Source organism: Euprymna scolopes, chromosome 36, assembly GCF_053919585.1.
Source record: "Euprymna scolopes isolate OS-2025 chromosome 36, ASM5391958v1, whole genome shotgun sequence".
Lineage (NCBI taxonomy): Eukaryota > Metazoa > Mollusca > Cephalopoda > Sepiida > Sepiolidae > Euprymna > Euprymna scolopes.
This window is the reverse complement of record NC_136517.1, coordinates 83,006,675-83,022,994: the sequence shown is the minus strand read 5'-3', so window position 1 is coordinate 83,022,994 and position 16,320 is coordinate 83,006,675. Positions and strand designations below refer to the sequence as shown.

The following is a 16,320-nucleotide window of genomic DNA, read 5'->3' as shown; positions in this document are numbered from 1 at the left end:
TTTTTTTTTCTTTTCCGTTTCTTTTTTTTTTCTTTTCCGTTTCTTTTTTTTTTCTTTTCCGTTTCTTTTTTTTTCTTTTCCGTTTCTTTTTCTTTTCCGTTTCTTTTTTTTCTTTTCCGTTTCTTTTTTTTTCTTTTCCGTTTCTTTTTTTTTCTTTTCCGTTTCTTTTTTTCTTTTCCGTTTCTTTTTTTTTCTTTTCCGTTTTTTTTTCTTTTCCGTTTCTTTTTTTTTCTTTTCCGTTTCTTTTTTTTTCTTTTCCGTTTCTTTTTTTTTCTTTTCCGTTTTTTTTTTTTTCTTTTCCGTTTTTTTTTTTTCTTTTCCGTTTTTTTTTTTTTCTTTTCCGTTTTTTTTTTTTTCTTTTCCGTTTTTTTTTTTTCTTTTCCGTTTCTTTTTTTTTTTTTCTTTTCCTTTTGTCTGTCTATTTTGTTCCTTTGTCCTTTTTGTTGTGACTTCGAGCCTTCCTGCCTGCCTGGCACCCCCGCTAGTCTGATATAAACCTCACCTGCCTGTTTAAATGTATGTATGTTTGTATGTCTGCCTGTAACTGTTGACAGAGGTGACGGATTTTCACCAGATCGGTATCGTTTTGAAGCTTGACTCTTCGGACGACAAATATCGAAAAATTGGCTAAAAACATTAATTCCTTCACCCTCAGCTAACCCCTCCAAACACCCGGGTAACGCTGGGCACTCAGGCTAGTCTATATATATATATATATATATGTAAAAAAGGTGTCAAGTGTGTGTGTATATCTGCCAAAAACTTCCTGCAGACGCGTCGGAACGTGATGAAACCGGTATCGTCTTGAAGCTCTAGCTTTCAGACGACAAATTATAAAGCGGGATTTTCAGACGACAAATTATATAGCTGTGGATTTTCAGACGACAAATTATATAGTTGGATTTCTCCACATTAAAAATCGACATTGTGTCTAACTCTGCCCTCGTGATCAGGCAGGTAAATAGGGAAGATTATAAGAAAATGCAACTAATCGGGAGCTAACGTTTTTGATTTAGTCATGTGTTAAACTAAGTTGTATTGTTTTGTCATGGTTGGCGTCGCCGTGATGTAATAAAAAAAAAAAGTACATTTTCATAGTTTGTTTCTTGTTTTAAGTTTTTTTTTTTTTTTCGTTTTTGGTATAAGTAAAGGAAAACGTAACTATTCCTGAGCTAACCTTTTCAATTTACTCACTAACTGTAAGTTTGATGTTGTGGTCGTTGTCGTGATAAAATATTTAAACAATACACTGGAAATTTTGTTAATTGTTTAATTTCTGTCTGTATTTATTTATTTTTTGTATTTTTTTGTTTTCTGTGATAAATCCTAGTGGTAATGTTGACTGAGTCCTAACCCGCCACCGCAACTAAAAAGAGTTTGTTTCAAAGTTGTATCAAGAAGCGAAAGTTGATTTAAAAACAAAAACCTGAAATCCTATCCTAAGGAAATGAAACGAAGCTTATTCGTTTTCTTTTTTTTTTCTTTTTTTTTTATTACTGCAGTACTTAGTTTTAACGATTTTATTGTGTATCTTCACTTTTCACAGCTTTTTTAGGTAATACTTGCTGGTAAAATACCCTCCCCCCCAAAAAAAAAATAAAGTTGAAAAATATTTTGTAATAAAGAAAATTAGTGTATTCAAGATAATTAAAAAGTTCCAACAAACTGAAAAACTGTCAAAGGCAAGATCAGTTACTCTTCTACCTACCTGGATAAGTTTTTATTCAATTTGAAAAACAATTTGGTGCCCAGTCACAATAATCGACAAATGAGACAAATTGATTTTTGTTTTTATTTAAATTACCGCGTTTTAGATACCCCCCCTCCTCCTACTAAATATTTGAATTTTTTGGTTTTCTGGATTCACGTTTTTTCTTTTTTCTTTTTCTTTTTCTCTTTTCTCTTTTCTCTTTTTCTCTTTTTCCTTTTTTTCTTTTCTCTTTTTCTTTTTTTCTTTTTCTTTTTTTCTTTTCTCTTTTTCTTTTTTTCTTTTCTCTTTTTCTTTTCTTTTCTCTTTTTCTTTTTTTCTTTTCTCTTTTCTCATTTTCTTTTTTTTTTCTTTTTTCTTTTTCTTTTTCTTTTGATTTTTTTTTTTGTTTTGTTATTTCTGAATAATTATTTTATGCTATACATTTCTGTCAGTATCTTCATTTGTGACTGCTTTTTTTCCTAACAAAAAAAAACAATTTTTTTTTTTTTTTTTTGCGGAGGGGGGGAGGAGTGGAAGCTGATATGAACTTGTTTTGTAGGGGTTTTCTGGTGTGCTTGAAATGACCGGTTGTCATTGTTGTACACTCAGGTTGGTATTGTGATAGTCGAACAGGTCACAATTACAAAATAAACACCCCCCCCTTAAAAAAAATAAACAGGCCACCCAAAAAGGTCGCCATATAATGTGTGCTCATTATACGTTAACTTAATATGAAAAGTGATTCCCCATTATTTGGAACTGTAAATTTATATCGTTGAAACTATTTTTTTTTCTGGAAATTTCAATGCTATTTTCGTTTTCAGTACGCCTCCCCCTGGAAACCTATATTAATAAGTGTTAATAATTTTTTGATGGCAGAAAGGGTCCATGTAAACGTAGAGTGGTTAATTTGGTGGTGTTCTCCACAATATGAACCGATCTTGTGTCTAATTTTGACCTCGTGTGGAGGCAAGTAAATAGGAACATCACAAATGTACACACAGTGTGTTTAATGACCCAGAAAAGCAAGAAACTTAGTTTGTTTATGTATTTGTCGGAAAACGCGTTCTTGTAGTCGTGATGTTACATATTGTTTTGGACAGGAAGAAATAGGAATACAATAATTGTCTATTTTTTTGTTTTTGGCAATTTCTTTAAGAACAGAACTTGTGGGTTTTGTATCCGACGCATCGACGGGTGTGATAGTATGTCTGTTAGTGACACCATCTTTCATGTTTATTAATCATTTGTTTATAAAAAGGGAGAATTGTATTCCAGAATATAAGAATAGTCTGAGCTTAGCCAATCAGAATGGCGGGAATAAGGCATGGGAGACTTTATTATTTGTGAAGTGGAAAATGTAAATAGTATGGTATGTGTATGTATGTAATAACCAATTAATGGTGGTTAATGGTGATGCAAGCACAATATCGTAGGAAAATATAGAATAGAATTGTCCCAGTATCAACTGGTAGTGGTGATAGCACTGAAAATCAAGAGAGAAAAACAGAACTCCTTCTTCAGCTTTGTTTTATTTTGGCATCCCCGTTGTTCTGCAAGATTGTGGATATGGCATTGTGTATGCAAAAAACATCGTCTCCAGCAACGTTTTAAGTCAAACGTCAATGTTAATTTTATTTTAAAAAAAAAAGATCTTTTTTTTTCCCCCCACTTGCATTATGAACTTCATTTGAACTTTTTAACAAACTTTTACATACATAAAAAATAAACTTTATAGATATTTTACAATATAAAATTTGTAAATTTATTTAGCGAAAATAATGCTGAAAAATCGTTCCTGTTTTTTTTATTTTATTTATTTATATATATATATATATATATATATTATTTTTTATTTATTTGTTTTGAAAAGATTTTTCCGATGGGCTTTTTTTGGAAATTAGATTTTTTTCAATTGTTTTTTTTTATTTTTTTGAAATAAGGTTTAATTATATAAATAAAAAGGATTATTATTTATCACTTTGCCACTCGTGTATTGGATAGGTTTTTTTTTATGACGCTTGAGAAATGTAAAACAAAACAAAACAAAAAAAACACTTTTGGTTAAATAAATTTTAAAACTTTATATTATAAAAGGTCCATAAAGTTTATTTTTTACGTTTGTTAAAGTTGGTAATGAAAGTGAAAAAAAAAAATCTTTTTTTTAATAAAACGAGATGTTTTATTTATTTATTTTTTCAATCACGTTGCCATTTGACTTAAAACATTGCCGGGGACGATTTTTTCATATACACTGTCATGTTCACGGTCTCGCAGAACAGGAATACAAAAGTAAAACAAAGCCCCTTCTTCTGTAGATGTGGCGATTGTAATGATGTTGCTCATAGGATGCAGTGTAGCATTTTATTATCACGAGTGAATGTAGCAGAAATGGTGCTCGTAAGCTACATAAAATAGTGGCTATCAGGGTAGATGCATTTATACATGGCATCTGTTGTTTCAAACCTACGGTACTTTGGTCCAGAGGGGAATTTCTGCAATCAAAATATTATATAGGGAGAAAAGCTAAAAGTATCTGGATTTTCACATCAAATTGCTTTTTTTCTCCTCTTTATATGAAACTTAACATAACCCACATTTGGACCTCTTACGTTTAGCAGCTGGCTTACAAAATTTGTATTGTTTGGTCAGTTAACTTAGAAGTGTAAACATACCTGACCATTCGCAAAACTAGCCTTTCGGAGATTTGATGATTCATCAAAAGAATTGTTTTACGTGTCGTGCTGAGCGACGACATGCTAACAAATTTCTCTATTTTTCTCTCCTTCATAATTGTCTTTATGTAATGGTCACATTCTGACCTAAATAAACACACTTGGAATGTCTTGTTGCTGTTAGACTGGTAGGGACGAAACCACACACAAAACAAATTAGACATTCATTTATTCAATATTCAGATTTTCTTCCTATTTGTTGACCTGATTTTGAATGCTATGTACACAAAATGATTTTATGTTAATCATTTTTTTTCTTTCTTTAGCTTCTTTTTCTTTCTTTAGCTTCTTTTTCTTTCTTTAGCTTCTTTTTCTTTCTTTAGCTTCTTTTTCTTTCTTTAGCTTCTTTTTCTTTCTTTAGCTTCTTTTTCTTTCTTTAACTTCTTTTTCTTTCTTTAGCTTCTTTTTCTTTCTTTAGCTTCTTTTTCTTTCTGTAACTTTTTCTTTCTTTAGCTTCTTTTTCTTTCTTTAGCTTTTTCTTTCTTTAGCTTTTTCTTTCTTTAACTTCTTTTTCTTTCTGTAACTTCTTTTTCTTTCTTTAACTTTTTCTTTTTTTAGCTTCTTTTTCTTTCTTTAGCTTCTTTTTCTTTCTTTAGCTTCTTTTTCTTTCTTTAGCTTCTTTTTCTTTCTTTAGCTTCTTTTTCTTTCTTTAGCTTCTTTTTCTTTCTTTAGCTTCTTTTTCTTTCTTTAACTTCTTTTTCTTTCTGTAACTTCTTTTTCTTTCTGTAACTTCTTTTTCTTTCTTTAGCTTCTTTTTCTTTCTTTAGCTTCTTTTTCTTTCTTTAGCTTCTTTTTCTTTCTTTAGCTTCTTTTTCTTTCTTTAGCTTCTTTTTCTTTCTTTAGCTTCTTTTTCTTTCTTTAGCTTCTTTTTCTTTCTTTAGCTTCTTTTTCTTTTTTTAGCTTCTTTTTCTTTCTTTAACTTCTTTTTCTTTCTGTAACTTCTTTTTCTTTCTGTAACTTCTTTTTCTTTCTTTAGCTTCTTTTTCTTTCTTTAGCTTCTTTTTCTTTCTTTAGCTTCTTTTTCTTTCTTTAGCTTCTTTTTCTTTCTTTAGCTTCTTTTTCTTTCTGTAACTTCTTTTTCTTTCTTTAGCTTCTTTTTCTTTCTTTAGCTTCTTTTTCTTTCTTTAGCTTCTTTTTCTTTCTTTAGCTTCTTTTTCTTTCCGTAACTTCTTTTTCTTTCTTTAGCTTCTTTTTCTTTCTTTAGCTTCTTTTTCTTTCTTTAGCTTCTTTTTCTTTCTTTAACTTCTTTTTCTTTCTTTAACTTCTTTTTCTTTCTTTAGCTTCTTTTTCTTTCTTTAACTTCTTTTTCTTTCTTTAGCTTCTTTTTCTTTCTTTAACTTTTTCTTTCTGTAACTTCTTTTTCTTTCGTTAACTTCTTTTTCTTTCTTTAGCTTCTTTTTCTTTCTTTAGCTTCTTTTTCTTTCTTTAGCTTCTTTTTCTTTCTTTAGCTTCTTTTTCTTTCTTTAGCTTCTTTTTCTTTCTTTAGCTTCTTTTTCTTTCTTTAGCTTCTTTTTCTTTCTTTAACTTCTTTTTCTTTCTTTAGCTTCTTTTTCTTTCTTTAACTTCTTTTTCTTTCTGTAACTTCTTTTTCTTTCTGTAACTTCTTTTTCTTTCTTTAGCTTCTTTTTCTTTCTTTAGCTTCTTTTTCTTTCTTTAGCTTCTTTTTCTTTCTTTAGCTTCTTTTTCTTTCTTTAGCTTCTTTTTCTTTCTTTAGCTTCTTTTTCTTTAGCTTCTTTTTCTTTCTGTAACTTCTTTTTCTTTCTGTAACTTCTTTTTCTTTCTTTAGCTTCTTTTTCTTTCTTTAGCTTCTTTTTCTTTCTTTAGCTTCTTTTTCTTTCTTTAACTTCTTTTTCTTTCTTTAACTTCTTTTTCTTTCTTTAGCTTCTTTTTCTTTCTTTAGCTTCTTTTTCTTTCTTTAGCTTCTTTTTCTTTCTTTAGCTTCTTTTTCTTTCTTTAACTTCTTTTTCTTTCTTTAACTTCTTTTTCTTTCTTTAACTTCTTTTTCTTTCTGTAACTTCTTTTTCTTTCTGTAACTTCTTTTTCTTTCTTTAGCTTCTTTTTCTTTCTTTAGCTTCTTTTTCTTTCTTTAACTTCTTTTTCTTTCTTTAGCTTCTTTTTCTTTCTTTAGCTTCTTTTTCTTTCTTTAGCTTCTTTTTCTTTCTTTAGCTTCTTTTTCTTTCTTTAGCTTCTTTTTCTTTCTTTAGCTTCTTTTTCTTTCTGTAACTTCTTTTTCTTTCTTTAGCTTCTTTTTCTTTCTTTAACTTCTTTTTCTTTCTTTAACTTCTTTTTCTTTCTTTAACTTCTTTTTCTTTCTTTAACTTCTTTTTCTTTCTTTAACTTCTTTTTCTTTCTGTAACTTCTTTTTCTTTCTTTAGCTTCTTTTTCTTTCTTTAGCTTCTTTTTCTTTCTTTAGCTTCTTTTTCTTTCTTTAGCTTCTTTTTCTTTCTTTAGCTTCTTTTTCTTTCTTTAGCTTCTTTTTCTTTCTTTAGCTTCTTTTTCTTTCTTTAGCTTCTTTTTCTTTCTTTAGCTTCTTTTTCTTTCTTTAGCTTCTTTTTCTTTCTTTAGCTTCTTTTTCTTTCTTTAGCTTCTTTTTCTTTCTTTAGCTTCTTTTTCTTTCTTTAGCTTCTTTTTCTTTCTTTAGCTTCTTTTTCTTTCTGTAACTTCTTCTTTCTGTAACTTCTTTTTCTTTCTTTAGCTTCTTTTTCTTTCTTTAGCTTCTTTTTCTTTCTTTAGCTTCTTTTTCTTTCTTTAGCTTCTTTTTCTTTCTTTAGCTTCTTTTTCTTTCTTTAGCTTCTTTTTCTTTCTTTAGCTTCTTTTTCTTTCTTTAGCTTCTTTTTCTTTCTTTAGCTTCTTTTTCTTTCTTTAGCTTCTTTTTCTTTCTTGCCCCTCCCTACCATTCTCTCTCGCTCCGTTTTTTTTTTCTTTAGTTTTTTTCTTTCATCCTTAGCTGCTTTTTTTTTCTCACTTAAAAGTTCCAAACATTGCTGTTAGTTTTTTTTTCTCTTTTAAAACTTCAATGATGTTCTGCAAAGCTATCAACAAAACAATTTTCCTCTACGATACAACCAAACCAAACACTATGAATTTGGAGCATAACAACTTTTACAAAAATTACTGGATTCAGCATTAAGTAATCCGAAAAGGGTGGACATGCCGTAAAATAAAACCGCCATTAAACTTAATGAGTTCAACACCCCTCCGCCTTTATTCATACAAATGTGAAGTTCAGTTAATGCAGAAGTAATTTTAGAATGGAATCGTATTTGAATGATTTTCGGCGAAAGATTATTTTGTCACCTGTTCATTTCTTCTCCTCCTGTAGAAAACTTTCTTGTTGTCATTGTTTTTTAGTGTCAATGAACTTTTAACTTCACTAGCTAGGCCATCGCCACCCCATACCTAGACATTTACCTTTCTCTCTCGCCCCTCCCTACCATTCACTCTCGCCCCTCCCTACCATTCACTCTCGCCCCTCCCTACCATTCACTCTCGCCCCTCCCTACCATTCACTCTCGCCCCTCCCTACCATTCACTCTCGCCCTTCCCTACCATTCACTCTCGCCCCTCCCTACACTCCACTCTCGCCCCTCCCTACCATCCACTCTCGCCCCTCCCTACCATTCACTCTCGCCCCTCCCTACCATTCACTCTCGCCCCTCCCTACCATTCACTCTCGCCCCTCCCTACCATTCACTCTCGCCCCTCCCTACCATTCACTCTCGCCCCTCCCTACACTCCACTCTCGCCCCTCCCTACACTCCACTCTCGCCCCTCCCTACACTCCACTCTCGCCCCTCCCTACACTCCACTCTCGCCCCTCCCTACACTCCACTCTCGCCCCTCCCTACACTCCACTCTCGCCCCTCCCTACACTCCACTCTCGCCCCTCCCTACACTCCACTCTCGCCCCTCCCTACACTCCACTCTCGCCCCTCCCTACACTCCACTCTCGCCCCTCCCTACACTCCACTCTCGCCCCTCCCTACACTCCACTCTCGCCCCTCCCTACACTCCACTCTCGCCCCTCCCTACACTCCACTCTCGCCCCTCCCTACACTCCACTCTCGCCCCCTCCCTACCATACTCTCTCGCCCCCTCCCTACCATACTCTCTCGCCCCCTCCCTACCATACTCTCTCGCCCCCTCCCTACCATACTCTCTCGCCCCCTCCCTACCATACTCTCTCGCCCCCTCCCTACCATACTCTCTCGCCCCCTCCCTACCATACTCTCTCGCCCCCTCCCTACCATACTCTCTCGCCCCCTCCCTACCATACTCTCTCGCCCCCTCCCTACCATACTCTCTCGCCCCCTCCCTACCATACTCTCTCGCCCCCTCCCTACCATACTCTCTCGCCCCCTCCCTACCACACTCTCTCTCGCCCCCTCCCTACCACACTCTCTCTCGCCCCCTCCCTACCACACTCTCTCTCGCCCCCTCCCTACCACACTCTCTCTCGCCCCCTCCCTACCACACTCTCTCTCGCCCCCTCCCTACCACACTCTCTCTCGCCCCCTCCCTACCACACTCTCTCTCGCCCCCTCCCTACCACACTCTCTCTCGCCCCCTCCCTACCACACTCTCTCTCGCCCCCTCCCTACCACACTCTCTCTCGCCCCCTCCCTACCACACTCTCTCGCCCCCTCCCTACCACACTCTCTCGCCCCCTCCCTACCATACTCTGGTGCTACCAGATCAGGCTGTCTTTTGGCTTCCTGAGATGAAATGCACCTACATTAAGTTTCCGTTTTTGTTTTCTATCCTCTTTTGTAAAACTTAAATATGTTCTACAAAAACAACAACCCCCTCCCTCCCTTCCTTCCTCCACATTATTTTTTTTTTTTCTTTCATTTTTGTCATTTGACCCCTACTTCCCTACTGATCCCCTAACTTAAAAATACCAACCAAAATAATAAAAACAATTAAACTAAAATCCACAAATAAATATTTAAAAAAAAAACTGGAAATGAAAAATTTTTAAAATCTATCAAGATTCCACTATACCCTGTCGGCAGGGCATCAGAATATGCCGACTGCCCCCCTGCAGAGAGTAGAAGTCCCTCAATGGGGCTACCTGTTGGCCATGGGTAGCGACCCGTAATGCCATTAGGACAGGATCCTGGTGGTTGAGAGACTTGGAGGTCAGATTTTAGTACCCCCACTTCCCAACACACCACTTTGGCCCTTACTGGGCTAGATGGGCGGTCAGATGAGCACAACGACAATTATCACACAACAAACTTAGACATTAAAATCCAAGACCTCACTGACCAAATCAAAATATTAATAAACACAATTGAAGAAATGAAAAAAATAAATATAAACAAAACCTCACTGAAACCAAAAACCCAAACATCACACCCAATAGAAACAACCCCTTTAGCCGAAAAAGAAAACAAAAAAAAGCAAACACCAAAAAACATACCAGAGGAAAAAAGAAATAAAATAGCAGAAAAAAAAAATTCAACGAACAGGTCACGTTCACTCTCCAGGCCAAAAGACACTCCCCTGAATGTTCAGAAAGAGATAGATATGCCGAAGGATCCCCCGGAAAGAAGGGGCCGGCGGAACAGTGAAACAACCTCTGCGGCGCATGAACCTAAACCCCTCAACACACCACGACCACAACCCAAAAGTAGAGATAAACAAAAAAACACTATGCCTCTAGGACTCGACAACCAAGAAGTCATGGAGACAGAGGAATCAAAAGATATCCCTCTTACCCCATGAACCTATAAATGACGATAAATAAGGGAAAAAATAAAATAATAAAACAACATTCCTACAATGGAATTGCAGAGGACTAAAACCTAATCATGAGGAAATACTAGAAGTCAACAAACACAATCCAGCAACAATATGTCTACAAGAAACACTAAAAGAAAATATGTCTACAAGAAACACTACTCAAAGAAAATCACAGCTACAAATTCAAAGAGTATAACATGTACGACAAAACCCATATATCTACAACAAATAAAGCAATCGGAGGAGTGTCCATACTAATCAAAAACACTATACATCACACAATCCTCCAATTAAACACTAAACTACAAGCAATAGCACTAACGGTTAACCTACACTGCAAAATCACAATCTGCTCCATATACATTCCACCAAATCAGCCAATAAAAAAAAAAAAAAAGAAATAGACATGCTAATTAACCAACTTCCACCCCCATTTATAATAATGGAAGATTTTAATGCGCACAGCAACCATTGGGGAAGTAATCAAAAAAACAACAAAGGCAATATAATCAATGAAATCATAAATACAACAAACCTATGTATACTAAACAATGGTAAAAATACCTACATGCACCCAGCCAATGGATCCATGTCTGCAATAGACTTAACAATATGCACTCCATCCATTTATATGGACTTCCATTGGAATGTACTAGAAGATCAACACGGAAGTGATCACTATCCCATCATAATTAAAAGTAATAAAAAAAATAGCGGAAGAAAAAGTCCCAAAATGGAAATTACATAAAGCCAACTGGGAAACATTTACCAATCGATGCAGAACAAATTAGACACGAACATTCTAAATAAAGAAGAACCACTAAAACATTTAACACAAACCTTAAACAATATTGCCACCAAAACAATACCCAAAACTTCAACAAACCCCACAAAAAAGTCAAACCCTTGGTTTAATGAAACCTGCAAAAAAAGCTGTCAAAGAAAAAAAACTTTAAAAAATTCAAACAAAACCCTACAACAAGTAACTTACAAAAATATAGAGAGATGCGTGCCAAAGCACGATACACCATAAAACAAAGCAAAAAAAAAAACATCCTGGAAAAATTATATTTCATAGCTAAACAACCAAACACCAACTAAAGAAACATGGAATATAATAAAGAAAAAAGCTGGAAAAGAAACACAAAATACTATAAACTATTTAATTAAAACTGATGGAACAAAATGCATAAACAAAAAAGAAATAACTAATTTACTAGCTGAAGAATTCTACAAAAATTCATCAAACAAACAGTATTCAACATCATTCCAAATTCATAAAGAAATAGCAGAAAAAGAAAAACTTAATTTTACATTAATAACAAAGAAACATACAACATACCATTCAACATATAAGAACTAAAAAGAACAATAAACAAAAGCAGAAATACAACTCCAGGTCCAGACGATATACATTATCAATTCCTGAAACACCAGGGTCATCTTTGAAACTGTTGCTTGACATATATAACAAAATATGGAACACAGGAGAAATACCAAAATCCTGGTTTGAATCCACCATCGTACCAATTGCCAAACCAAATAAAAATGCAAGTAATCAAACCAGTTACAGACCCATAGCCCTAACCAGCTGCCTCTCCAAAACTATGGAAAGGATGATAAACAACCGCTTAATATGGTACCTGGAAAAAAAACAACCTCTTATCAAAATATCAGAGCGGATACAGAGAAAAACAAAGCACAAACGACCAAATAGTATGACTAGAATCATTTATTAGAGACGGTTTTGTATGCGGACACCATGTGGTGGCAGTCTTTTTCGACATCCAAAAGGCCTAGGATACAACCTGGAGATATGGAATTCTAAGAGACGTACACAATATGGGAATAAGAGGAAATATGGCAATATTTATACAAAACTTCCTGTCTCAAAGATACTACAAAGTACGACAAGGAAACACATTATCAGATCAATACGAGCAAGAAGCGGGAGTGCCATAAGGTAGCATATTATCCACCATCTTATTCTTAATTAAAATAAATGAAATCACACAAATTGTCGACGCACAATTTGAAAGATCATTATTTGTAGATGACTTTTCAATTGCATATTCTGCATTAAAATATAACGATTGAAAGAAAGATGCAGCAATGCTTAAACAAAATAGAAAACTGGATCGATAAAAATGGATTCAAGTTGGCACAAAACAAAACTGTCTGTATTCATTTCTTCAGAAAACAAAAATATCATCTGGACCCACAACTATAAATACAAGGAAACCCAATCCCAATAGCACAACACACGAAATTTCTAGGTATCACACTGGGCAATAAACTTAATTTCAATAAGCATATCACTAACTTAAAGCAAAAATGCCAAAAAACAATGAAAATTTTAAAAGTAATATCAAAAACAGACTGGGGAGCAGATGAAGACACAATGTTAAAAATATACCAGGCACACATAAGATCAAAATTAGATTATGGATGCATCACATATAGCTCCACCCGTAAATCCTATCTCCAAAAATTATTAACCATACAAAACCAAGGATTAAGACTTAGTCTGGGAGCATATCAAACATCACCCGTGGAAAGCCTATACATAGAAGCCAATGAACCCCCTCTACATTTAAGATGGCAGAAATTAATAACACAATACGCAATAAAACTACAAAGTGATCCAAACAACCCAACACACAAAAAAACCTTCAACCTACAATATACAAACTTTTATACCAGCAAACCAAAAAACATACCTTCTTTTGGATATCGCATCAAAGAAATATTAACTCAAATTAACAAAAACCCTAATAACACAGTCACACACACAGTAACCAACAAACCACCATGGACTTTGAAAGATCCAAGCACTGATCTGACTCTTACTACATACCAAAAAAACAATACCAACAACTTAATAATTGAAAGCCACTTCGGCGAACTCTGAGAAAAGTACCTACAACACAAAGAAATATACACTGATGGAGACAAAAAAAACAAAAGGAACATGTGCAGCATGTACAGATGGACAGAACTATCTCCAAATAAGACTTCCCATCGACGCATCAATATACACAGCAGAACTACAAGCAATCAAAATGGCACTTGAATTAAGAACAACAATAAGAAAAAATTCATTATATATACCGATTCTTTGTCATGCATCGTAGCTCTAAGAGGAGAAGAACTAGAGCATCCTTATATATTAGATATAATGAAGAAATACAATGAAATTATTGAAAAAGGTAAAGAAATAATCTTAGCCTGGATACCAAGTCATGTTGGTATTCCAGGCAATGAAGAAGTTGACAAATTAGCCAAAGAAGCCATTAGCAAAAATATAACCTCAAAATATCATGCACAGATTTCAGCAGAAAAATAAGGGAATATAACAAAAATAAATGGCAAACAGAATGGGACACATATACCCAAAAAAAACTACACAAGCACCAACCCATAATAAAACACAAAAGCAAAGCAACAATAAAAGGACAAAGAGAAAATATTGTTCTAAACAGAATCAGAATCGGACATACCAAATTAACACACTCGCACCTAACCGAAGCAACAGAAAAACCAAAATGCACTTTCTGCGGCAAACAGATGACAATAAAACATATTAACAGAATGTCAAAAATACGAAACTATCAGAAATGAATATTCTACAGTAAACGAAATCAAAGAATTGTTTCACAAGGTAACACCATACCAAATCATCAAATACTTTAAAAAATTACAACTTTTCAAATCACTTTAAACCGTAAAAAGTCAAAAATTTTAAAAATACATAACTCAGAAAAAAACAAAACAATCTCAACTAAATACACAGCTTGGCATTAAATGACCCACAGTGGTTGATATGCCGTGAAGCCCCAACCAACCCTACCATACTCTCCTCGCTCCTCCCTACCATACTCTCTCACCCCTCCCTACCATACTCTCTCACCCCTCCCTACCATACTCTCTCTCGCCCCTCCCTACCATACTCTCTCTCGCCCCTCCTTACCATACTCTCTCTCGCCCCTCCCTACCATACTCTCTCTCGCCCCTCCCTACCATACTCTCTCTCGCCCCTCCCTACCATACTCTCTGTCGCCCCTCCCTACCATACTCTCTGTCGCCCCTCCCTACCATACTCTCTGTCGCCCCTCCCTACCATACTCTCTGTCGCCCCTCCCTACCATACTCTCTGTCGCCCCTCCCTACCATACTCTCTGTCGCCCCTCCCTACCATTCTCTCTGTCGCCCCTCCCTACCATTCTCTCTGTCGCCCCTCCCTACCATTCTCTCTGTCGCCCCTCCCTACCATTCTCTCTGTCGCCCCTCCCTACCATTCTCTCTGTCGCCCCTCCCTACCATTCTCTCTGTCGCCCCTCCCTACCATTCTCTCTGTCGCCCCTCCCTACCATTCTCTCTGTCGCCCCTCCCTACCATTCTCTCTGTCGCCCCTCCCTACCATTCTCTCTCTGGCCCCTCCCTACCTTTCTCCCCTTATTTCTTGCTCCCCTCTCTCTCTCTCTTATATATATATATATCTCAATCTCTTTTTCACTTTCAATCAGTTCAAAATATTTTTCTCTTTTAACCTATATCAGATTTTATTAAAAATGCATTTTTTTTTTCTACAAAAAACATTTTTTTATCTTTTTCAGTCGAGAAGATTTTCTCCGCATTCCTGAACTTGCTATCAATCCACTTGGAGACCGAATTGTCCATTCCTTCTTCCAGGAAAGGTAAGTCACCCCCTCGCCTGCTTAACCTTTACCTTTCAATTTTCTTGTTTTTTTTTTTTTTAACTGGTGATGAGCCATTTTATCAGATGTTAGAAATTCATCCTCTATGTCCCACATCGTTTTAAGATTTTAACCGTCCCTTATGTGCAATTGTATCTTTTTTGCACTTGGTTCACTGAGTATATTTGCCAGGTAGTTTTATAAATTCTTTTTCACGAGTCTGGTTGCTTCTATAATTACTGGAATGATAGAAATCTTCCTAAGATTCCAGTTTCTTTTCATGTCGTACACAAGACCTTCGTATTTCTTCATCTTTTCCCTCTCAGCTCTGTTTAACTCAGCATCATTGGCGACATTGGTTTTTAATGCAGACAATTCGATCAGCAGGTAGAGTTCAAATCCAATTTTAGCCGTTTGGTCTCGCGAGATTCACGTTAAGACCTACTGAAGATGGTTTCCTTTGAAATATATTAACTTTAACATGAATTTCAAACAATAAATATCTTTATTTTGTAACAATGCGTGGGTTTGGCTTCAAACGTATATAGTATCTTATTTAATCCAATTTTAGTATGTTTTTTTTTTTTTTTTTTTTTTTTTGTCTTCATACCTAGGTCATTATTATTTTATTTTATTTATTTATTTTTATTTGTGGGGGGGGGGTCTTTTTTTTTTCTTTTCTTTTTTTACATGGGAGTCACCACTTATTAAGACCCGGGGGCCACTCGAGGATAAGGGTTAATGGGTGTACCGTAGTCAGTGGGATTATAGCATAGTAATAAGTAATGGAAATTTTGTAAATTGGATTCCTTAGGGGGACGGTTCATCAAGAATTTGTTTACATTGGACTTGAAGACAATCAGATTGTAGTCAACTGGAAAGCAGGCAAACAGAATAGAGTTCCACAGGCGTGCAGTTCTAAGAAAGAAGCTTTGTTCATGGAATCTACGCAGATAAAGAGTGTGGGGAATTATTGATAGTGGTTTTGGCTAGACGAGTGTTTTTTTGTGAAAGTTTGGCGAGAGGACTTGCCATGAAAATAACGATAAAGCAGAGACAGGCTTGCAACGTCTCTTCTGTGGGAAAGAGGCTGCATGGAAGAGAAAAGGGCATCCTCCACTAAGCTACGAAATCTATTTTAAACTCTGTCATGGCAGGATAAGCTGCTTCTAGATGTAACAGTACTCCATCGTTTGCCATACCTGGCTTTTATATAGGTAGAGGATTGCATCAGGAGTGAGATATCTACTGGAGCGGTAGAAGGATCTAACCATTTTTCAGGATAAGCTGTTTCTAGCTTCTAGGTGTTACAAATATTTTTTTTTTTTTTTTTTTTTTAATCTGAATGGATCAGAGGAAATCGCTAACTGCATTCTTATGATGACTGAACTTATGTATTCATGATCTGCATATTTCATCTCTCTGTTGCAGATATTGACAGTCTGAGACT

General features: G+C 35.2%; 1 protein-coding gene across 1 annotated transcript in view; it reads left to right on the top strand.

Moving 5' to 3' along the window:
• The window catches only part of LOC145260637 (calcineurin B homologous protein 1-like), an 84,931-nt gene that overhangs the window by 53,079 nt on the left and 15,532 nt on the right, over positions 1-16,320 (top strand). The window contains exon 3 of the mRNA XM_080118963.1: positions 14,790-14,870. Within this exon, the coding sequence (XP_079975089.1) occupies positions 14,790-14,870 (81 nt within the window). The remainder of the gene's footprint in view (positions 1-14,789; positions 14,871-16,320) is intronic.